Raw genomic sequence first — 24,700 nt, 5'->3', positions numbered from 1 at the left:
ATATATGATTTATTTATTTTTTGTTTTTTTGGTACAGCACCAACTCACATGTTGAAATCTTTTTATAGAGCACTAGATGTGTTAAGAAAGATAGTTCTTGTAGACTCCCTTGATTCCTCTTAAAAACGTTCTTTAGAAGTGGTCAATTTTTGAATTAGCAACGGCAAATTCAACTTTAACATCTTTTTCTGTGGCCAACGGCATGGATTTCCACTAGATTTCAAAGAGCTCAATTTCAAAGTTTTGTAGAATGGATGGTTTGGCAGAACCTTGAAGTGAAGACACTGAATGATGAGAGGAAAGCAACGGTAGCTGCACAAAGTGCAGCAGAGGCCACAATGCAAAGAGTTCAGGCATCTCAGAAGAGCAACAAGGTGTCGTTGCTAGAGGTGATCCTGGCTCCGGTACAGGCAGAGGTGACGGTGGTGCATCAAGAGGTAGGTGTGAGTGGGTGTGGTGATATGTCGGGGAAGGGTTGTGTTGAGGAAGGCGCAAATGGGTTGTGGAGAGAGATGGAGAAAATTGATTTGTGAAGCGATGAGAGATGCAGAGATGTGTGTGGTGGCAGATATCAAAGCTGCATGACACAAACAGAGCTCCCGAGGCATTCATGAGGTCGAAAGACGCAACATTGGTGGAGGTGGAGAGGAGGATCAGAAGTGCAGATGCAAAGGCTGCGATGGTGGAAGAGATAGCATGTTTTTTATTTGGACTTGTGTTGCATTTTTCTTTGCTAAAAAATGGAACTTCCATCTTACAGGATTACGTCGCTACTGTAATCAAATATGAAATAGATGCATTTTTAAGATTTTTAATTTTTAATTAGAAACTATATAGTGTCATTAAGAATACCTTATAAGTTAAATTAAGTATTTATGTAGGGAGAGACAATCACATATATATGCATGTGACAATTGATTTATGATATAGTTGTTAAAACCACACAAATTTACAGAATCTATATGTCAATTCTTATGTATTCACAATTTTTTCAGTTATAGAATTCATAATGAATTCATTCATGAAACTTTTGAAGTTATTTTTTGTTTTTTTATTTTTTGAATTCGTTGTGGTTTTCAAATACACATCTGATTTTTTGATGTCATAAAACTAAATTGATTGCAATGTTCTTTGTGTTATTTAAAAATGCTTAATCCTTGAGTTTACAGAGATCTATCCAGATACTTAGATGTATTTCTAGAAAACTAGATAAGATATAATAGAAAACATAATGTTGATATATCACAATTTAGATTTTTTGAATCTAAAGTAGGTTGTAGTAAGGTAGGATTATCTACTAATGAATATAAAGTAAAAAAACTTAAATATTTTGTTGTGGCTTCAAATAATTTATAAGTAATAATAAAAGAAATACACAATCATTAACTTGGTGCCTTTTTATTGTAAAATCTTGAAGACTTCCTAAACAAGTTGAAAATACTATATAGTCTATTGTTACTAAAATAGAGGAAGTAAAAAAATAAGAAATAGATATAAGAAAGAAAGAAACTAAAATGATTATTGTGAATTACAAAGAACCTTGAGAATCTTAAATCAAGAGTAGAACAAGAAAGTTGTTAACGAGACTAAGGATGGCCTTAGTCTTGCCTTCATATATACTAGCTACCAAAAATGTTTTTATAGAAGCTTTCTAAGGACCACAAGGCTTGTGGCCTAAGTGTCAAGTTATAAATTGCTACTATTTTAATTCTCTAAAAATATGAAACTTGAAGAAAGACTTTCAATAGTCACAAGGTGTATCTTTAGGAGTCAAATCATATAAGATATGTCTAGGAAACTCCCTCAAAGTTAATATAAAAATATATTATCTACATCTATAGATTCTATCTGCTTCTATTTATTGCATTATTCAAGCAAATGTAGTAAACTATTATAGTATTTTAAAAAAAAAATAATTGTATAATGCAAAGTTTAAATTTTAGAATCTGAAAACAATTAAATATCTAAAAGATAAGAGCAATTTTTTTTATTTAGTTGAAAAAAATATTTTTTAAATGTTTTTTTATTAATTTCATTCTTCAACATATATGGCTTATATATATATATATATATATATATAAATATATGTGTGTGTGTATACATATATATATATATATATATGTATATACATACACACATATCTTGATTAAAATTTTAAATTAATTAATAAAGTTTATCTTAAAAAATTAATATAATTTTTTAATAATTCAAGAAGTTGTAACTTTGATCTTTTTACTTCATTTGCTTGTTATCTATGCTTGTTTGAAGATACAGATGTTAAATAGGTGTATCAAATTGTGTAAATATCTGAGTGACAAGCAACCAATTGTTGAATCTCTAAAATATTGATAATAATGATGTATGATCAAAGATTTGGGGTCTTAAAAAAACACACACACAAAATCAATTTTGAGCAATTAAATATGGATAAAGAATCAAGATTTATTAAACTTTTTTGGTGCAAAGAGCCATTTGGATTTTCTTTTCATATAGTACCAAGTACTAGTTGGATACCTATTCTACAATGACCTAATATTTTCACATATTAACCTATTTTCTAATTTTAAACATTGCAATAAAAAGGTTTGTAATAATCCTCAAAAGTTGTGTGACATGATTGACTCAATGATTTATTCCACAATGATTACCCCACCTTTTTTTTAACAACAAAATCGTCTCAATCACAAACCCATTTTCGATGCAATGAAATATTTTAAGACAGATATGGTAGATTCCAAGCCCAGGTTCTGCACTGCGAAAAAAAGTTCAAATTGTAGAGGTTAATGTCTCATCAATATGAGAGACTTGGAGAGATTGTTTCCCATTACTTTTGTGACTTCCACTGCCAAGGTTCCTGAGCCTACAAATATTCAATATAGCATCTTCACAGCAGAAATAATTGACCACTGAATTGGGAACTGAACAATCTAAAAATAGAACACGTAGAATTGTGCAGTAAGTTATACAATAAGATTCAATTGTAATTATATGACAGTTGTTAAGAAGCAATAACGACATGAAGAAGACATGCCAGGCGAAGATGAATGCAACTGGGGATGGGGTTGAGTTACTATATTCACCGACATGAGTTGTGATGGTTTCGGGCAGCCAGTCGACATCGATGCCGCGTCACCCATTTCTTTGTTTTATTATTGAAAAAACTCGAGATTTTCCTCGAAGAATGATACAAGTCTTCTGATCGAAGCCTTGTCGGTGCTGTCTATACATGACATTTCTGATGCTTATCGATATGTTTCAAATCCGGATTCTAGTTCGAGGTCTACTACGAGATCTACTACGACGAATGAGCTGTCTGCAAAACTATGAGCAGAGCCTCCGGCGGTGTCGGCTGCAGCGAGGACATTCAAAGCCCAGTTTTTCAAAACTAGTTGCACTGGTGTCTAACTTGAGCGATGAGCTGACGCCTAGGACTCTTCGAGATCACTTGGCCAGACGTGAAAAACGTCTGTCCACGATGACGAGGCAGTTGTGCCACAATTTCGGTGTTTACAGTGTCAGTATGTATCAAGCAGATTGGAGTTCCGACTGCTCGAGGCTACCTATTCTCTACAAAGCTCTCTACGCTCAACTGTTCTGGAAAGGAAAAAATGACCACTAGGGGCGGTCGCTCCAGCTAGATACATTAAACGCAAATTCTACTCAGTTTTTTTCTTCTTTGTTTTTTGTTTTTTGTTTTCCTTCATAGCTTACAACTAAGCCTGTCGACGGGAAACGTGATTCTTTCAACTGCAAGGACTGGTAACAAAATTTCGGTTCATCTCGTGTAACTTAGAAAATTAAGGATCTCCAGTTCGGTAGAGACTGGATTCAGCTATCAATTTTTGATTTGTTTGCTAACGACGCCCAGCGTGTTACGTACATGACGATTCGGACAGAGGGATTGGCGCAGTTTCTTCTCCCACGAGTAAGGTTGCTCGCAATGCCAGTCGACTTCATTTTTACGACGAGGGGCTCTTTCGTGTGCCGCAGCTACTCCCAGTACTGCCTAGCAGCGGTTGGGATCAGCGCCTCGCTCTGCCGGTGGAAGCTGCGGGGCTATTCGGTCGGGGATGATGGGATTGAGTCAGTCTTCCTCTCCGACGTGCCCAGCCACTTCGACCTCATGTAGTCGAGTGTGCGCCACGGAGGTAGGTGCATGTCGCTCTGTTGCAAGGAGGCTTTTGCAGCCTCCGACATGAACTCCAGGATCTGCTTTAGCTTGGTCGGTGAACCGACAAAGACTGCAGGGAGGATCTTCAAAGCTGCCTCATATTGCTGGGTGGGCCTTGCGATCTCGAACTGGGCTTGGAAGTCCACGTCCACGATCAGTCGTTCCGTCTGTTGCTCATCATTCACGATAACGTCGATGTATTCATACTCACCTGCAGGAATTCGCAACCGTCAGCATGCAAGTGCATTGACACCATATCACCTCTTGCCAAGAAAATCGGCAAAAAGAGATATTAGAAAGACCTTAGAGATTCGAGATTACGAGGAAGCTGCATCAATCACACAAGTAGCACACAACCTCCGAAAAATCCGGTTATCGGAATACACCTACAAGAAACTAGAACCCATGTGGGATTTGAATGTGAAATGATACCTCCAGGGATTCGGCCGGAGCAGTGCCACTTGGACTTACATTCAGCGGCATCGTAACCGGCAACCCTTAGATGCTTGACCACAAAGCGGTTCACACAACTTCCTTTGCAATCAGAGACCCCAGGCTCACAAATGGCGTCCATGACGTCGTTGACAAGGATCAGGAGCAGCTCCACCTCGGTTGTCAATTCTCTTTCCAACGCACTAGGCGCTATGCGCATCTGCAAACCCCATTTTCTGGTAATGAGTATGATTTCTCATCTCAAGTTGCATAGTTGAAGCTAGTGTACTGTTTACGAAACGGACAGGACATGTGTGAATACTGACGTGACCAGTTCCATGTCGTGCAAAATCCAAGCCTCCTAAATTGAGAAACTTTCCTGGTAATAAAGGATTCAAAGAACAGCGATACGACCCTTCCCTGTCGTTGCGATAGCAATCCATCGGGATTGAACTGACGCAATACTTGAGGGCAGCACTTGACAGAGTGAACTCACCAGTAAGTTTTCCACAAGTTTCTTGGCGGATGAAGAGTCATCGCTGTCCACTCCATTCATGTACTCCGAAGGGTCATTCTCAATAAAATCATGCACCATGGCCAGCAAGTTGTCACTTTCCATGCTGCCGTAGCAGACTGGCGCGGCAAGCGCGGTGCTCGCTGCCTTGGTGCCCAGATAATTGCACTTGTCCCTAGTCCCCTTCTGAGATTTCAGGGGCTGGCGCGGCACAACCTCCCGGGTCGCAATAGGTCGAGACACGATGAAACTCTCGCAGTGCCATGAATATTGATGGATAGAAGGGACAGGCGTGAGCATATCGGTGTGGTAGATTGAGTTCGTGTAGGAACTAATGCTTGGCTGTCTCCGAAGACCCGGCATCGTGCTCACCACGGGGTTCTCAATAGCGATCTTCCCCAACTCGGCGACGATTTCCAGATTCTCCAGCCACCGCAAGAAAGGAGATACCCCCGAGCTGATAGACGACGTCGTGAATCTTCAAGGATTTTTAAAACACCTGTCCACTGATGCTACGTCTCCAAGTATGCAGACGAAAGAAAGGTGTAGTAATTGCTGGTGCGTGTGTTGTACATGAGAACTGTAGAGCTCGGCGACGAAAACATTTGTCTTCTTCAAAGACAAACTCAAAACCCCAAAATCTATCCGCGTTTTGTTTTTGTTTTACGTATGCTTTTGTTGTTTTTGCATTGTTGTTTTTGTGCCTTCTTCCTCCGAAGTACCCAGTAAGAAGGTGACTAGGGAACAAAGGGAGGCAGAAGCAAGCAATGAAGCAAAAACTCTCGCGTTGATTCAGCCAGAAAGTGCACTGGTTGAAAAATGCTCTCCTTCACGTGAACAACCTCAATCACCACCCAGATCTCCCCTCCCTTACCACCACTGCCAACTATCAAAACCTTCAATATACCACCCAATCGACCACACTGCAACTTACATGAGATCAAAAACCTCAACTCCTTTTCTGTTCTCGCTGGAGGCCTCTTCGACCATCCAACCACTTTCTAACACGAAGTCTTTCGAAAAAACCTTGCTCATCAAGAAAACACTTCAGAATTACAATACTAGGTATGCAAATCGAGGGCCCAATTCGACAAGTAGAAAGACGGAGACAACAAACAGCTAGCAACCTCAGACACTACTCTCTACCGGAGACAGCTATCGTACAACTAAGAACAATAAATCCCAACGAGACAATCACATGTGGTGCATCTCCTAGTGGCGATCTTCTCAGAAATCATTGACCACCTCAAGCGATGACCCAATCGCAAGGGGAACCGCCAGCCAGTTGCCACTGAACTATATGTGGCGTCAGGTCGGCGTCAGTTAGGAGCAATCTTTGAATGTAAGTTTGAAAGGAAGAACGCATTTGAGATTGCAGGCGGGGAGCGTTCGAGGTGCTGGCTTTTGTATCCTTGCCGAGAGCCATGGGGCATTTTACCTGGAAGCTGTGGCGTGCTAAGTAAGGCATCAGGTAAGTTACTCAAAGGGTTACCGGATTTGGAATGCGCCTGGAGAAACACGCAATCTCTGGTCGCGGACGCCTTGATCATTTGTTTATTTACTGCCTGCGGAGACTTTACGTCTTGCTTCGTCGCTACTTGGATGTGTCATCCATTTCTGTTTCGACAGGCTCCGCATCTGACATCACGGGGAAGCAAGTTTCTGCAACTGCAATACTGCGGCAGAGCAGTTGGGTTCAATTCGAGTCTTGTTTACTGTCGCAATGGGATGTCCGTGGAGAGATTCTCTTGGCGTCAACCACAAGTTTACTTGAGTCTATGTGACGCTCGTCGAGTAAGTGTATGATCCTTTCGTGTTACTCTCTCGTTACGATACAGGGTTAGAAAACTGGGCACGAGTTCGTTTTGGAGCACGATTGCGAACGCGTCGTTGTGAAGCTTCGTGTGAATTGATTGCGGAGTAGAGCAATCGATTGAGATTCCGGTATCTCCTCTTATTTTAAGATATATCTTCTGGATATGGTAGACCTAAACCCGAAGTGAACTATTAAGGTTGTCCCCCTGCATTCTTCGGTATCAGTGTATCAAACCATCGCACCATTCTCAAGGTGATTACAATTTTACATTGACGTAGACGCATTTGCGTCTACGTCAATTGTGGGTGCAAGGGTTCCAAATTGCAGCCAAAGTTGAACTCAAGCATTAGATTAGGTAACATTCAAGGGAGTACCTAGAGGTTTGAGACTCGAGAGTTGCTGGATGGTGCAGGGAAGCTTAGAGTCAAGCCTTGAAGACTTCCATGACTGACGGCACATCCTTAACAGCTTATGGTTACTGCAGATTGCGGCGACTGAATCGACGAAGGCAGTTTCCACCGAAGACTAGAGCTATTGTTTCCACGTGATGCGAGACGGCTTGATTCATCGCATCTGGAGTAGTAACAAGCTCCATCAACCTGATGCTCTCATTCCCGTTCTCCAAGCTCATGAGGTCATTGAAGTTGTTAGCCCTCGATTCTAAGAAACACCCCAACAAGTTTCTCTGAGCAATTGGTCCCATCAAGCGGGTTCTGTTGCAAATCCGTTATTGGTCGTAATCATAACTCGATGTTTCTGTCCGTCTACATTTTGGCAGACGTTACTCACACCCAATGTTTTGTGACGTCATTCTATCATTGATAGGTCTCGTGTTGGGGTAGTAAAAGTGCACTTATGGCTGCTGTAGGTGTGTCCTGCACATTTTCTTCGTCAACAACTTCGTCGTAAGTTATTTTCCCCATTTTCAATTGAAGTTAAGATCGTGTTGTATCGAGGCAACTAAAATCGTCGGAGCTTTGGGAATGTTGCGTGTCCAGAGGGCATGAAGGGTCACTTGCTGCCTTGAGTGAGAAAGATCTGGGAGCCCGGCAGGATATAACCTCTGTGCGGGGATGATTGGCCATTTTATATATATTCCTCGTTCACCATATGTCGGCAGGAAGGCAATGCTTCAGAAACATCCTGCGCAAGTAGATCGTGCTACTTCGTATGTCAGTACATTACACAACAGATTGTCAAACGAGATGTCAAGCGAGCTTGTGGTCGGAAACAAAATACACAACGAGAGTGCTTGTGACTACCATGCGCGTCTAGATTGAAAGACGATCCCATTACAGATTAGAGAATGTAATGGTGTGAAGAATTTTGTTCTTGAAAAATGTTAACATCATTTATTGGAGAAGGCGATAGAGAGCAAGGTGATAGGTTTCTATGTGAATTCAACCAAGTATGTGATACGCACCCATCGTTTGAGGTGTGAATGTTCACTAGGAAGAGCCTTAAATCTTTTTAGCTCACAAATCGGCTGAAAAGATGTGGGAGTCATCAATTCTGATATATTGCAGCTCTTCCTCTTCTATTCAAACTCCAATCTTTATCTGATGCTGCTGCTGCTGTTAGTTCTATCTCGGTTGCGTTTCCCTTGGAATTAGCTTGCTGTGGGAATCATGTTGAGTGAGTTGTGATCTCTGCATCCTCTCTCGTAAGTCTTTTTAAAAAGGTGGCCAACCGCTTCTCATGGTGCGGGGTCTTCGGATGAAGCAGCGAAGACAAGTCACTGAAACCCCCAGATTCACATCCATTCATAAGGTTTGGCTCGCAACTTGAGCATAGAAAATCTGCAGCAACTGTTTCGTCATGTGGGCATGTCCTGCCAGTTGTTGCTGGTAGGCACTCAGAATCAACCTTTGAGACTCTGAACTAACCTTACTAGTTTTGTGCTTTTTTCAAACCCAACTTGCTCAGATCATCTGATAATCTGGAGAGCATCTGGAAAAGATCATTTCCCCACTTTTTTGCGGTTGTCAACCTGGCTATTATCTTTCCTTTTTGTAAGGGGGAACAAGATCCAAGGTTCTTCAAACTAATGTACGATCTAATTCGATAATGTGTGTTTCAATGCATAGTTTTTAGTTATTTTAAACACCAGAAGACGAGGTTCGACATGTGGAGCTTCAAAGGATTCGAACAAGTGATACGTGTAGTAAAACAGTGCAACCATTATCTTTTTTACAAAATACTACCAAGAAGCACAAGTTGAAGGTGAAACATAAGCAGCACGTGCAGAATGTAATCTTTGACCATCTCTAAACTTTTTCACCAACTGGAACAAATAAAAATTTAATCTCATTCTTATATTTATTAGAAAACGTATAACAAATTACAAAAAACTTTTGTGTGGGATTTTGTATTATGGTGAAAGAGCCGCATTCCATTTTAATTGAAAATGGATGAAAAAATGTCAAGACAATCCACATGCTAACTAGTCCAAGAAATTGGCATATCCCGTTGACCATTCTCGAAGAACGCTTGAAACATTAAAGATAGTATAAGATATTTTATGAAGAATTCTGTCGTCTTGCCACTTTCCAGTCAACTTATGGGTAAAATTCTCTGTTGGTGCTATTTCTAAATACTAACTCCGGGAACACCACTAACTTACCTCCCTGGCTACTGCTTAGGTCAGGATTTCTCTAATATTTGCAGAGATGCCTGCAGAACATGCCATGGAATGTACAAGAATAACTATAATTAATAAAAAAGTAATCAACGAGTGATGGATTATCCACATGTGGAATCCTCAGCAAGAACAATGGAATGTTACTGGTCATTGATACTTGTGCCGAAGGTAGTATTTCTTGTACCTTGAAGACATTAGAATATTTTTGTTTGTGAAACAGAGAAGGCTTGTAATTGAGTAAATCTGCAGTGTAAGGTGTCCACTCTCAGCAGGTTTGATTGGCATGAAAGGGCAACAGAGCAAGATCATTCCTTCACTGTAATCGTGATTGTTAGAATCAAGAATCAAAACAAATCACTATTCTAAGAATCATCTTGTGGGGTGGAAACGAATCGATTGCAGAATTACCAACGAGCACAATACTTTAAAAAAGTCCCTGTTGCTGAAGAAGACCTGAAGTAACAAGACCTAGAGAGAACGGTGGTCTCCACTTGTTGGATCTGCAGATACGGACCAGGTGAAAAGGTAATACCTTGGCCTCTTGTCCCATTATACCCAAAATAATTTGGATAAAATTTGCCTTCAGTTCCATCATAGCCTCAATAAGAGCTATATTTAACAAATTACCAGTGAGCTGCTCCATAGCAACACATCTTTTACCTTTCCGCTTGTCGACCAAACCTATCAAACAAGCTATCATAAACCACATCGTCGTATTTCTAGAGTCACGAGGGAACAGTAGAAGCTATTGAAAGTGTCTTTGTGTGTCGAATATGCTCAAACATTCACGGCGTATTTAGTAGCCAGAATATCTGGAGTTTTGTTTGTGTAGTGTCAGTTTGGATTTGGTTATCTGCACTATGATGTATCTTCAACGCGGTACCACTTGTAAAATTCCAGTCTACAAGCCTTTGTGCATGCAGGAAAAACATAAAAACTTCAGATGTAGCAATGCTAAAACAAATGATGGTCATTAGTTGCTCACATTGTAGAAGTACTTGCACACGGTCGGTTACTTGAAAGAAAGGAGAGGATTGCGCAACTTCCATCTTGGCCATAAAGGATGTCAGCCTACAATCAGTCTCTACATATATATATATATATATATATATATATATATATACATACATGTGTGTGTGTATATGTATTCACATTCACATACATTTATCTTTGAAGGCTTTGAATTCAACCTCCTACAGCGTGGTAGAGCCCATCAGAACTGTTTCATCCACAAACCGGAAGATCTGAAAGCTCTGTAAGATGTGAAATGATAACCTAATGACAAATATTATAAGAGGGACAGAAAGACTGTGGGTAAAGGATGGGTGCTGTACTCTGTTGCAACATGAAAAGCGAGGGCTTTGCAACCACAGGCTTGTCCTTCATTGTCTTTTATGGCACCGACCACGAATACAGCTCCTGTACCAACCAAAAGTCTTCACAGTAATTGCTTTTTCCACATTGTTAACATATAAACCAATACAAATATCAAAAGTGTAAACGTACGAATCAATGCACAAATTAGCAGGTCCGTCAAGTGATTCAAACAGATTACAACCCTTCAGAAATTCAATTTGAAAAACCAACATTGAAAGTAAGTTTCCCCATTGTCGTCATTCGGGAAAAAACGGGATCATAGCTGGTGTTGATGAATTTGCACCCAGGATATCCACAAAGATACAGAACCGGATACCTGACAGACATGACGAACTAAGTTCAGCAATGCCATCTAAACCAGCATCGTTCTAATATACACACTCATTATCAGCGTGCAGAAAAAGTAAACAATACAACAAATCGCTGTTCTTGACGGCCACATGTAAACAAAGCATAATTTGCAAACTTACTGAAGCCCGTAGTAATTGTCATATTAATCGAATTCCACCATTACAGCTGCCACCCTCGCAAGTGATGTTTCAGAAAGACTTGTTCAGTAAGAATTAGATTGAAGAAACCAACTAGTAAAAAGGAAGATGGCGTTTCAGAGTACAAGATTGGCAATTAGACGGATGCTTCATTTCAGTTCTATGGGAAACATACATCAAGGTCGTTCCCCGTAATCTGACCAAGTGATAGAGCGACTGTTTTCGTTGTATCTTCCTGTGAAGGTCCACAGATGTAAATTGCAACTTTATAGCCAACCCACAGTCTTACACACCTGCATTTATCCACACAGTGAAATGAAGCCAATAAAATAGCCCTAAAGTGTGCAGAACATGTTTAACATACCAGATCAATCATCAAATCCGAACAATGTTGAAGAAAAGCATGTGGGCCTACAACGCAATTGATACCAGCTTATTTGAGCTCCAACTAAATGCCAATTTCACATGTTCAAAAACCGTTGCCACGTTCAAAAGTTTGCAAAGATATTTACTAAGAGAACTCAGAACAAGATGCAAAGAGGTACATAATGCAGCTTCAGATCAGCAGTTCATGGAGGGTGACTACGAAAAGAAGAGGAATGTAAATGAGGACGATAACTGACAACTTACATAAGAGTTGAGGGCCACTTGTGTGAACTACCTTATTGCAGTAAAATTCCAGACAGCTCACTCACTTGCTTTGAAATAAAAAATAAACAACCGCAGACTATAACAATATGGCTCACGCATCCCATCTTTTAGCTACTTTTTTCTATTTCCAGTGCTCTAGCATCAGGACATTATGATATTTGGCGGAAAAGATCTGGCAACATTAATATCAATGTAAAACTATTTAATCAGCCTAGGTCATGACTTTTGTTTGAAGAAAGCTTGATCGACACATATTATACGGCAGCGGCAAACGAAGTACAGATCTCCTGCAGAAAGAAGAGTGGCATGTACGGCTGCAGGACTATGAACAGCATCATCTTATTTTGATACTTCAGAAATGCGTGACACATGTAAGTTAAACCGCTAAATCATTAAACTCTAATGTCTAGAAATTTCCCTGTTATGCCTCCTTGACATGGGTGGAATTCGTCAGAAATACTTGGCGCTTACCCTGCACCACTAGCCGTACGAGTCAATGTGAACTTCTTCAGCTACATACACCATCATTATATGTCCTTCTACAAGTCCAAAGAGTCGTAGATTGTGTTTGACTTTGGTAATGCTTTTAACAAATAACGACAAAATTCCAAGTAAAGTACCGACCTCCGATCGAAACGAAACGAGCTTCTCAAGGACCCCTTCGATCAGCTTGTCTTCCTTCCATGTAACCATCCACGTAACAGCTGCACTACATTTTCTGAGAGCTTGACGGAGCTGTTTTGCGAGTTGCCATGTCGCAAGGATAAATGTCAACTGGACGATTATATCTAACCAGCTCAATAAGGAAGTCAAATCATCAATTAACCAATGTTCCTTTAATGAGGCAATTTATATCCTTAAATAGCCTCCCTTAAAAACCAGCAGATGATTAAAGGAAAAACAACAACACACCATCTACCAACATATGATAGTTAAGACAATCATTGTAAGGATCACATCAGCAAAAAAACGCACAGAATTGTTGACACTCACAATACTAACGTCTACATCGAACATGTGCTAAGTTAAATAGAGAGAAATATTCACAATTCTCTACAAACAAAGCTTCGTGCACTTCCCTGTGCAAATTTAAGCAAAAACATCACATGCTCCTGAGTGAAGCTACTCTCAACAAACCTACTGAATCGAGATGACAATCCCTGATTAACAATGCTGAGCACCAAAGGACAATCAAAAAATAACTTAGCTTCTGAAGCGTACAGAAGACAAGCAAACGAGCGCGGCGTAGGAGAAATCAGAGCAGAGTGGAGTTGCGCAAAATTCCACAGAATGACCAGGGCAGCAAATCACGGGTTCCTTCAAAGAAAAACAAACACAACTACCGCCAAAATCTTCAATTCCATGAGCAGTAGAGCACATCATTTCCAAGTATAATCAAAGTTATCAAAATTAAACCACTTCAACATCGCTTGAATGTAAGTAAGGCAATTTTTATCATATCCATTCTCTGGATCTCTGCCAAGCTACACACAATTCTCAATCTATTTTAGCACACAAACATAGCAACATGAGATGATCTGTACTTACTCGGTCCCCAACCTTCCTCTGTCGATATTCAGATTTCGTATTTCACAGAGTTAGAACCGCATGATGCGCAAGAAGACAACCTTACAATTGGACTGCACTATCCACATATACACAAGTTCAGAACATGTCTCCGGTGTATTGTACCAATTTGAAGAGAGTACACTGCACAAGCAACGGACTTTCATTGTAAGAACCAGAGAACGGTCCCGCATAATCTACTAACTGTGAGAGTCACGCTACATACCAAGAGATACTTCCATCCGTCGCAACTGTAAGAAACTATCATCGCTGCAGTTTGATTTCGAATTGGCCAGTAGAGTACACTCATCCAGAGAGAAAACCTAGTGAATAATGTGGCCGAGTTCAAAATGTTGCCAACACATCCAACAAATGCCTCAGATTACTTCTAAATGCAAAGTCATACACAACCTTTAATACATTCTCAAACGAGAGAAAAAGATGCAGTTCTCCCTCAAATGCCAGGAACATGTAACGCTTGCCAACACCAAGACGAAACTTTCAAACCATCACGAAGCCGAAATAGTGACCAAATCGGAAAAAAATCCTTTTATTCATTATTACACACACTGTAAGGGACGTTTAACAACATAGTAGGACGACCTACTGACCACCTCGGAGGCGGAGCACCAAGTGCAAGGTCGACTCCTTCTGGATGTTGTAATCGGCCAGGGTGCGACCATCCTCCAATTGTTTCCCTGCGAAGATCAACCTCTGCTGGTCCGGAGGAATCCCCTCCTTGTCCTGAATCTTCGTCTTCACGTTATCAATCGTGTCAGAGCTCTCCACCTCCAGGGTGATGGTCTTCCCTGTCAACGTCTTCACAAAAATTTGCATGCCTCCCCTCAACCTAAGAACCAAGTGCAAGGTCGACTCCTTCTGGATGTTGTAATCAGCCAAAGTGCGGCCGTCCTCCAATTGCTTCCCTGCGAAGATCAACCTCTGCTGGTCCGGAGGAATCCCCTCCTTGTCCTGAATCTTCGTCTTCACGTTATCAATCGTGTCAGAGCTCTCCACCTCCAGGGTGATGGTCTTCCCTGTCAACGTCTTCACAAAAATTTGCATGCCTCCCCTCAACCTAAGAACCAAGTGCAAGGTCGACTCCTTCTGGATGTTGTAATCAGCCAAAGTGCGGCCGTCCTCCAATTGCTTCCCTGCGAAGATCAACCTCTGCTGGTCCGGAGGAATCCCCTCCTTGTCCTGAATCTTCGTCTTCACGTTATCAATCGTGTCAGAGCTCTCCACCTCCAGGGTGATGGTCTTCCCTGTCAACGTCTTCACAAAAATTTGCATGCCTCCCCTCAACCTAAGAACCAAGTGCAAGGTCGACTCCTTCTGGATGTTGTAATCAGCCAAAGTGCGGCCGTCCTCCAATTGCTTCCCTGCGAAGATCAACCTCTGCTGGTCCGGAGGAATCCCCTCCTTGTCCTGAATCTTCGTCTTCACGTTATCAATCGTGTCAGAGCTCTCCACCTCCAGGGTGATGGTCTTCCCTGTCAACGTCTTCACAAATATCTGCATCTTGAACTAGAAGGCGAACTACTGCGTCTAATGCTGAAACCCCACAGTGTACTCACTTTAGAACTGAACCTCACACCTCCGGATGTTCAAAGTCCTATTTCTCGAAGAATGGATCCCGGAATGAATCAGCCAAGTTTGGGCTCGCAGATATATACACTCAAGTCGAAAGACGTTTGCTGTTCGCGAAGAAACCGAGAAAGAAGTTTCAACGAATGTCGTTGAATGAAAGGTTGGTTTTAGTCATCGAAGATGACACCGCAAGAAGGGATAATAGATGATGTTCTGAGGATGGAAGATGCTGAGTTGGAAGAGTCCAGAGGTTTCCTCGAAATACGTGTGTCTAAAGCAACATGGGAAGGAACCGCTTGTTGGAGGGAGCCTCTGAAGGACCTCATTGAGGACAGTTCCATGAAATCAAACTCAGCTCGTGTCCTTGTTGAGAAATTGTTTTAAAAAGATTACGGAACGTGGCATACCAGTGTTGGCCTGTGCCGTGTCGTTTGAGGGCCCCTTACATCATGACATTGCAAGGCACCTTCACCGAGAATCCTCCGTCGAATCCAATGTGCTGGTGGCGATGTGGTGATCTCCTCGCCACGCAAGCCCCCTCTGGCGCGGAGTGTCGGTGGACGTGTACGCAGTTTGCTTGTGGGATGAGATTACCTTCCGAGCATGGATTCACTCCCGGCTTTCATGTGGTGGTGCTCGTTGTGGAGCACTGCCGCCTTCAATTTCAAGTCATGTTGCGGACAGTGTCGGTGGTGAAGCTTTGTTTGAATGTGTTAAGATATTAGTTTTTCCTCTACTTACAGCTTGTACCAATCTGGACTGATATTCTGCACATAATGACAAAAAATTTGTTTTCAATAGTTTTAACTTAAGATTTGACGATTGGACTTGCTTGTGAGTTCTTTTAATTCTATTGATATGGTGTATATTGTGGTCAACTTTATTGTTTACTATAATACAAGTCACGGTAAATCAATTTGTTCATTTCTGCCACCGAGAGAATGAAACCAGTTTTTATATTAATATCAATAAAAAGAACACTGCAATGTTTTTTTAATTACTTCAAAGAGTAAGTGTGTTTTATTTTTTAGAATGCATCCACTAAATAACTAACTAGTATAAATAAAAATAATAAGTAGTTAAACAGATTCTTTGTGTTATAACAAATAATTTAGTAGTTACAAATTGTAAAGTTATGTGCATCTATATATATATATATATATATATATATGTGTTAGATTATTATTTAGAATTTTGGATACAAATAAAAATCTATTTTTTATTTTATTTATTTTATAAGCATAAAATAAAATAATTTAAAATTGAGAAATTGTTAAACTCTTATGTAAGCTTTACATTTCTTATATATTACATCATATTATATTTTTTTATAATAAATTATATAATGGATTTAAATTTATTTTTTATTAATATATACTTTATAATTTAGAAAATTAAGAATTAATGTGAAGTAAAACATTTTTTCATTTATCACTCAATTTATTCATAGGTTATAACATAATGTAACAAAATTCTTATTCAACTTGTCTAATTCTCAATCTTTGAATCAAGATATTGTCCTAAGAAGCAATAAAGTTACAATACAAAAAATAAAATTGTAAAAGAAGACAAGATATTAAACAATGAGTTTGTCCAACAACATTAGGAAACATATGGCAAGGTTCCTACATCACATTATTTAATGAAGATCTAATATGTTTTTCAAACCTATTACTTGTATTTTTAATAAAAATCGATTTAAGATCTATAAATCCTAACATTCTTATATTAGCCTTGTTAGATTATAGTACCTTTGTTTGTTTTCTTTATGATTTTAGTTTTAGTTATTATAAAATATTATTAATATAAAAAATCAAACATATACAGTGACAAACAAAACCGAGTACAAAATCTGAACACTCATAGTTCATTGATCCTTCCAACTAACACATAAGTCAATTGATAGAATTATTTTTTTATTGTGTGTATTCATCTAGTCATCTACATGGATGAAAAATCTCATTATCATTTGAGGTAGGGTTTATGAGAAAAGTGTTGTAGAAGCACACAGACGTGCGTACTCAGTTTTGGTTGCTTCTTCTTGCTGAATTTCGAAATTTCAATGTACACTCCTTGTTGCAAGATTTGAGGGCATTTTTTGTTTGTTGTGTTGCTCTTGTTGTGTACTATCTATAGTGAAAGTTGATTTGTCAATTGTATCTCTATGCCTCGGTTGTGTGAATCATTGAAGCACCAAGCATTGGTGCAGCTTAGGAGTGGTGTTTCTACAAGAAAAGTTGCACTCACTTAGAATGAGTCAGTCTTCAGTAGCTCATCTGAGGAGGGAGATTAGTGGTGAAATAGAAAAGCAAAGAGGAGGACGTCCAAAGGTTTTAGGAGAGCAAGAGAAGCGACTTGGTGTGCACCTTGTCACTGCTGGTTGTCTCAAAACGGCAAGTGCAGCTGCAAAACAACTTCGAGAAAAAATAGGTAAACACTTCTCAGACATCACCTTGAGGCGTGGTTTGAGAGAAGCTGGTTTGGAAGCTTGTATGCAACAAAAGAAGCCTCTACTTGCCAAAAGACATGTTCTTGCAAGGTTGAGTTTTGCTCATAAATACAAAAATTGGACCGTTGATGATTGGAGATGGGTTATTTTCAGTGATGAGACAAAGATTAACCTAATCAACTTAGATGGTAGGTCTCGGTATTAGTTGAGAGAAGGAGAACGACCTGGACCTAAACATGTTAGTCAAACTATCAAACATGGTGGTGGTTCAATTATGTTTTGGGGTTGTATGACTGCTTTTGGGCTGGGTGCTTGGTATCAAATTGAAGGTAGAATGGAGCAACACTTGTACAAAAAAATTTTAGAAACCTACTTGCAAAGTACCACACAAAATTACAACTTAGATCCTACTAAGGTGGTTTTTCAACATAATAATGATCCCAAACATGCGGCAAAAAGTATTCAGTTTCGGCTCTCTTCACAGCCATTTCAGCTCCTTTGATGGCCAGCTCAATCTCCAGATTTGAATCCAATGGAACATTTTTGGACCCTTCTCAAACAACGTTTAAGCCAAGTCACTCCAAGGCCAAGAGGTGTTCAAGAATTGTGGGAGAATGTTTGTAGTATTTATCCTAGTTTTGATACAAAAGATTGTGAGAAACTATACAAAAGTATGCCAAGAAGGATTTCAGCTGTTTTGGAAGCAAAAGGTTATTGGAGTAAATATTGAAGTTTGAAGATTTTCTTTGAACAATACTGAGTACAAGACATAGTTATTGATTTGACTTTGTAGAAGGATGTTTAGTTATCAATTTGATGTGCAACTTTGTACATGTGTAGAAGACTGTGTGTATTATTCCATGTAACTTTCAGATTTATAAAGCAATCATTGAAATTTCTGTAATTGCTCTTGAAAGTTGGCACTTCAGATTTTGTACTCGGTTTTGTTTGTCACTGTACATATAAGAGTCATAGATGAACAACCTTTTTTCTTCAAGAATTGGCCTCTATAAAATCTCAATAGCAAAAAAAATTGTAAAAGGTCATAAAAATCAAGTAGTATTTTTTATATTAAAAAAATTCTAATTTATCTTATTTTAGACTTATTTTTAGAATTATCTTGGTTAAAAAATATAATTCTTATATAGATTAAGTATCTTAAAGTATTAAATTTTTTTATCTTATATAAGAAAAAAATCAAGAAAAAAATATATATATATATATCTATATATATATATATCTATATATATATATATATATATATATATATATATATCACTTAGATAATAAAAAAATTATTTAAAGAAGCTAGGACATTTATACAAGTTGTAGAAGAAAAAAATTTATTTAACATTTATACAATACTTATTACAGCCATCCAATGAGAAGATTTAGAAATATTCTTTGAATATTTTATTAAATTATAGAAATTTTCAAAGAATATATAAAGATTTTTAGAGGATTCTAAAAGGTTTTTAGAATATTTCAATAGGTTTTTGAAAGTTCTAGAAGGATTAAAAAAGTTGTTTTAAAAGCTTTCCAAGATTGCTTCATCTTCAAGCAATGTGGAAATTGCTTAAAAAGCTTTCTAAGATTGCTTTAACTTCAAGCAACATGGAAACTTCTTAAGAAGCTTCTTAAGGTTCCTTCAACTTTAAGCAATATAGAAACTTATTAAGAAGCTTATTAATACCTTGTATATATTGGACTCAAGGTCGAGCAAATCTTTAGTCTTGATAACACATCTTTTAGAATTCTAGCTGACTTCTTTAAGTGTTGATCTTATTTTCATTTGATTTAATCAAGTTCTTCTTAACTTTCTTATTAAAATTCTTCCACTCAACTTCTTGTTTTGTCTCATGTATAATATATTCATAACAGTTTGTTGAGACTATTCTTTTATCAATACTAGAATTTGATCTTTTTTAAAAGAGAATAGATTACCTCTCTTCTTTAAGGCATCTAAATACTTTAGAGGTTGTAGAGTATCTTCTTTTAAATTTATATTTTTTAGATTTTATTTTTTTTTATTTTTATTTTTTTCCAAAAGGCTAGAGGTGAAGATATTAGCATAATTGAGTCTCTCAAGTCTAAGTTAGATGTTATTATGAATACATTGAATACTTTGGCTTACAAAACTACTAAAATTGAGAATTTTTTTGTAAGTTTTCATGGTGATACTTGACTTGGAACAAATCAACTTGTGATGCAACCACTTTTTCAAGCTTTTATATTCAAGGAAGTGGCAGTACTTATATTTTAATAAGAAAATTCACCTATTCAATTACCTAAGGAGCCTTAAATTAGTCTTCCAAAAAAGTTTGATAGTATACACGCAAAATTCTAAGGATTTATCAACCAAATTTAATTGATAATTTTTCTATAATCTGAGCACTATCCAACGAAAGAGTCGTAAGTTGGTTTAGTTGGAATCTTAATCACAAGACATGCATGTCTTAATTTGCTCCTTTATTTAAGAAGAAATCTTTAATCTTGAATAGCTTTGAAGCTTTCTTAAAAGCATTTATAAAAGCTTTTGGAAAACATGACAAGGTCCAATTGATAACAACAAAGATTCATTGATTATGTTAAGAATCACTGTTACAAGGTATAGATAAGATATTTGTATTATTAACACATAGTGATAGACAATTAGAACCATGGAAGTTTGTAGAATTAGAATTAGATTAGTGGATCAGATAGAATCTACTGTGGAATATTTTAGAAAGAATTTAGGACAATTATGTAAGTAAGGCCTATTATAAAATCTTCTAAAATAAATTTAAGATAATTATTTAAGTAAAATCTATCATCTAAGAATATTTTAGAAAGTCCATGGTGATAGAACAAAGTATAAATAAGATTGGCCAAGGCCTTTTGAGGCATCTAGTCAGATATGGCTTTGGATCTTTTCTCTAAATACAATTGGATTTTGTATCTTTTTGTTTTATTCTATTTTGTTCTAGTTCTAATTGTTCATTTTTGTCTTCCATTTTCCAATGTATTTAATTCTATTCAGTTTTATTTTAATGCAATTTGTCATACCTTGTGATGAGGTCTTATATTACTATAGATTAGAAGGATCTTCAATACTTGAGATTGAGTAGTCCTATTTCAGTCATACTTTATATTAATTTATGCATATGATTTTAGGCAATTAGCTTATGACATCAATTGGGATGAATAAGCTCTTATGAACCAATTCAATTAGAGACTAAGAGATGATATAAAAGATATATTATTATGATTATCTGATCCTTAAATACTCAATGAAGCTATCAATGAAGTTATGAAGTATGATAATTGATTATTTCAATACTATCAAGATCAACACTTGGTAATTTTGACAAAAAAATACATTAAAAATTCATATTGTGTTCTTTCAAAAAATACATTACTTCTATACTTTGAAGTTTAAGATATGCAAATAGATGCAATATGGTTCAAATTTTTCATAATATTAGAATAGAAGCATCAATTCCAACAAAGCCTATATTCATAATGTGATGAAGAAGATCATAAATTTGAAAATTATCCAAAGAAACAACATACAATTAGAACTAAAAATGTGATTGTTCAAAAAAATGAAGAGGCCCGGCCATAATAGAAACCATGCGGCTCGACATTTCAACATGTCAAATTCATCAAGATTCCTCTTTTTCTATCTAACTTGTTTGTTTTTTTTTATTATGTCTTTATTTCTTGGCTTACAAAAATTTCAAATAAATACCTTATTAGATTTAAGAACATCTACTATCATGGACATATGCATATAATTCAGTAATTACATATATAAATAGGTAGAAGTAAGTAAAAGTAAATAAAAGTCAATTAGTTCTATAATATTTGCTATAAAAGCTTTCTAGAAGCTTCATAGATGCTGCTTTGACTTTATAGGTGTCTTTAATTGATTTTTTAGATTTAAAATGTCGTCAACAAATTGGCCATGTGCCACACATATTGTTAGCTTGAAGACCAAGCTAACTATGTAGCCAACACGAAGAAAAACTTGCCTTATAAGTCAAGACATGTGTCCTACAAAGTCAACACATATTAAAGGTCCTATAGAACATCGCCACGTAGCCCCTAATTAGATAGTATATATAGATACAAGAGTGAAGCCCTCTTCACTCTTATCAACTCTTTTCTTGCTTCTAGTCTACTTTCAAAGGTCTCTAGTTTTCTTGGCTTTTGACAATAGCCATTCTAGTTTCTTTCTTAATATACATATCAAGTTATTTTTATTTTCTCATCTTTCTTTGAGAGAAGTCTCACTTTTTTATTTATCTTTATCATGTTCTTGTCCTTAATAGATTGACAAGAATACACTAACAATATCAGAGCTTTGTCTAATCTTGATTAAGAGTGGATTACCTCTTTTTCTTGATAAGACATAAGCATATTAGAAGTTGCGGATTACCTTCTTCTAAATTGATATTGTCCCTAATAATTTCTTTGTTCATAAGTCTTCTTTTCTATTTATCTTGAGTGATATTAGACATCTTCTCTATTCTAAGTATTATCATGGTAGAACTTGCTGAAATGAAGAGTGCAATGGCACAAATGCAAAAACAATTGAGGGAGTTAATTCTTGCGATGCATCAACTCAATTTACCACCACAAGGAGCAACAAGATTGGCAGGAAGTGAAGATATAGAAATGATTGGAGCTGCTTCAACATCTGCACCAAATCATGTCCCTTTTCTTATAGTGGAATGCCCTTTCAGTATTAGAGAATCCAGAACTACCATATTGGAGAAGTATGATGGCACCAGATCCAAGTTTCAAGGATTTATCAATCAAGTGCAACTTGTGATTGAATTTCAATCCTAAAGCTATCCAACTCCAGGATCGCAAGTTAGATTCATTGATACGCATCTTTCAAGTTCAGCACTATCGTGATTTTTATCTTTTCTTGAACGATGAGATTCAATATTGGATAATCTAAAGGCTTATTTGGCGGAGTTTTGATCCATGTATGGAGAACATGATACAATTCGTGTTGCAACCAATAAGATCCATATTTTACAATAAGACAATCAATTAGTAATGTTGTATGCTTCACAATTTTGACAACTTGCAACTGATATCAAGTGGGATGATGTTTCACTTATTAGTCAATTTCTCTACGGATGTCATGGACATACATTGGAAAATTCTTTGAATATTCTTCTAGAATATTCTCTAAAGATTCTCTAAAGATTCCCTTAGAAGGTTCTAGAATATTCTTAGAAGGTTCTAGAATATTCTGATAGATTCTAGGAAGTTGCTCGAGAAGTTTCCTAATTAGTAGAAGTTGTTGGAGAAGCGTCCTAGTTAGCGGTGTAGCTCGAAAAGCTACCTATTTAGTAGTATATATAGGAGTCGAGGCTGAAGGGTTCTTTAGTCTCGACAACACATCTCTTGGAGTTCTAGCTCACCTTTCTGGTGTTGTTCTTGTACTCATCTGTTTAATCTAGTTCTGCCACTTCTTCTTGAACTTCTTGTTAGATTTCAAGTCTGTATTTTGTGTCCGTGACAGTTTGTCGAGACTACATTTTCACTGGTATCAGAGCTAGTTCCTTCTTGTTAGAGAGTGGATTACCCCTCTTCTTGAAGGTGTGCTAGTATTTTAGAGGTTGCGGATTACCCTCCTCTAAACTGATATCTCTTCTTTCTCAATATTGGAGCCTTATTCTTCTTGGAGAGAGTGGATTACCCCTCATCTTGGAGTCTTAAGGCGTTTTAGAGGTTGCGGAGTACTCTCCTCTGAATCAATATTGTCCTCTTGTCAAAACTCTTTTTTCTTCTTTCTGAAGGTTAGCCGAAGGTTAAGACGTTAAAATGGCTGAAAGTTTGGAATCCAAACTAGACGCCATCATAAATGCTCTTGCCTCGTTGTCACATAGGACAACAAAGATCGAAGGAGTCATGGTAGGACTCCATAACAATGGAGCATCTGGGATAGTGCCATCTAAAGCATATCAGCCTCAAACTTCTGCGCCAGAAGAAGCAGTTCTACCTCCATTTCAATAAGATCGAGTAGTCCTACAACGAAAGGAGCCTCGAGTTAGTCTTCCGGATAAGTTTGATGGAACTCGTTCCAAGTTTCGAGGTTTTGTCAACCAAATCAGGTTGATAACAATTTTACAGCCCGAACGTTATCCGACGGAGGAAGCGCGTGTTGGGCTTGTTGGAACCTTGCTTACAGCACAAGCTCTGTCTTGGTTTACTCCCTTGTTCGAGAAGCGATCGCCAATCCTGAACAACTTTGAAACATTTTTGGAGGCATTTGCAGAAGCATTTGGTGAGCATGATAAAGTTCGATGGGCTACAACAAAGATCCGATCGCTACGACAAGGAACACGCTCTGCATCAGTCTATGCCTCGGATTTCAGACAATTGGCAAGTGACATTAATTGGGGTGAAGAGGCGTTCGTGAGTCAGTTTTATTGGGGCTTGAAGGATGATGTGAAGGACTTGCTGTTATCTCTTCCTGATCCTCAAACACTCAACGAAGCTATTAGCCAAGCTCTAAAGTGTGACAACCGCCTATTCCATCGTCGCCAAGACCAACGTCCAAGACACCAAATGACTCGTTACGACGTAACTATGTCTGCAAATAGCTTAAACTCACATTCGGAGGCAACAGACATGCAAATCGACACGGCGCGTGTCCGATCTCTTATTCCAACAGAGAAGAAACGGCGTATGGAGGAAAGGTTATGTTTGTACTGTGGAGAAGAAGGTCACAAGGTTGGAAATTGCCGAAAGAAGCAAAATTGGCACCCTGTCAAGACTAGAAGTGGGATGATTCCGGAAAACGACGACGCCCAGCCACAGTAGGAACCGTGCGGCTGGACAATCTAATATCACGACAACAATCAAGTTCCTCCTTCTCTGTCCAACCTGCCCGTTGTTTTACAATTCCTTTGTTTTTAGGCCCTCAAAATCAAAAAACTTTAGCTTTATTGGATTCGGGGGCATCTACTTGTTTTTTAGATGAAGAGTTTGCTAAACGCCACA

The 24,700-nt window shown here is 38.0% G+C and overlaps 3 protein-coding genes across 20 annotated transcripts; 1 reads left to right on the top strand and 2 right to left on the bottom strand.

Annotated features, from left to right (window-relative positions):
- Positions 1–3,085: 3,085 nt before the first annotated feature.
- Positions 3,086–6,591, bottom strand: LOC112295419 (uncharacterized). Its single transcript, XM_024546981.3, has 3 exons — positions 5,100–6,591; positions 4,604–4,823; positions 3,086–4,382 (listed from the first exon to the last, which is right to left on the bottom strand). Exons 1-3 carry the CDS (start codon positions 5,478–5,480, stop codon positions 4,057–4,059), a joined length of 927 nt encoding a protein of 308 aa, XP_024402749.1. The 5' UTR covers positions 5,481–6,591; the 3' UTR covers positions 3,086–4,056.
- A 63-nt stretch (positions 6,592–6,654) lies between these two features.
- LOC141046515 (D-cysteine desulfhydrase 2, mitochondrial-like) lies at positions 6,655–10,487 on the top strand. Of its 3 annotated transcripts, none has more exons than XM_073540877.2 (6): positions 6,655–7,567; positions 7,759–7,838; positions 8,659–8,703; positions 9,021–9,183; positions 9,613–9,742; positions 9,977–10,487. In XM_073540877.2, exons 1-4 carry the CDS (start codon positions 7,481–7,483, stop codon positions 9,025–9,027), a joined length of 219 nt encoding a protein of 72 aa, XP_073396978.1. In that variant the 5' UTR covers positions 6,655–7,480; the 3' UTR covers positions 9,028–9,183; positions 9,613–9,742; positions 9,977–10,487. The 3 variants fall into 3 exon arrangements, with proteins under 3 accessions (XP_073396978.1, XP_073396977.1, XP_073396976.1); XM_073540876.2 differs by having other exon boundaries at positions 8,860–9,183; XM_073540875.2 differs by having other exon boundaries at positions 8,659–8,780.
- Positions 9,437–15,287, bottom strand: LOC112295416 (polyubiquitin). Of its 16 annotated transcripts, XR_016498344.1 has the most exons (9): positions 14,268–15,287; positions 13,883–13,979; positions 13,639–13,730; positions 12,715–13,407; positions 11,615–11,732; positions 11,422–11,467; positions 11,162–11,267; positions 10,909–10,993; positions 9,437–10,793 (listed from the first exon to the last, which is right to left on the bottom strand). XR_016498344.1 is itself a non-coding variant. In XM_090244355.1 (1 exon), exon 1 carries the CDS (start codon positions 15,175–15,177, stop codon positions 14,260–14,262), a length of 918 nt encoding a protein of 305 aa, XP_090100481.1. In that variant the 5' UTR covers positions 15,178–15,287; the 3' UTR covers positions 14,180–14,259. The 16 variants fall into 16 exon arrangements, 1 of the variants encoding a protein (XP_090100481.1); XR_016498342.1 differs by lacking the exon at positions 13,883–13,979 and having other exon boundaries at positions 12,715–13,800; XR_012219578.2 differs by lacking the exon at positions 12,715–13,407 and having other exon boundaries at positions 9,437–11,267.
- Positions 15,288–24,700: the final 9,413 nt, after the last annotated feature.

Source organism: Physcomitrium patens, chromosome 18, assembly GCF_059467195.1.
Source record: "Physcomitrium patens ecotype Gransden chromosome 18, ASM5946719v1, whole genome shotgun sequence".
Taxonomy (NCBI): domain Eukaryota; kingdom Viridiplantae; phylum Streptophyta; class Bryopsida; order Funariales; family Funariaceae; genus Physcomitrium; species Physcomitrium patens.
This window is presented reverse-complemented; position numbering and strand designations above follow the sequence as displayed.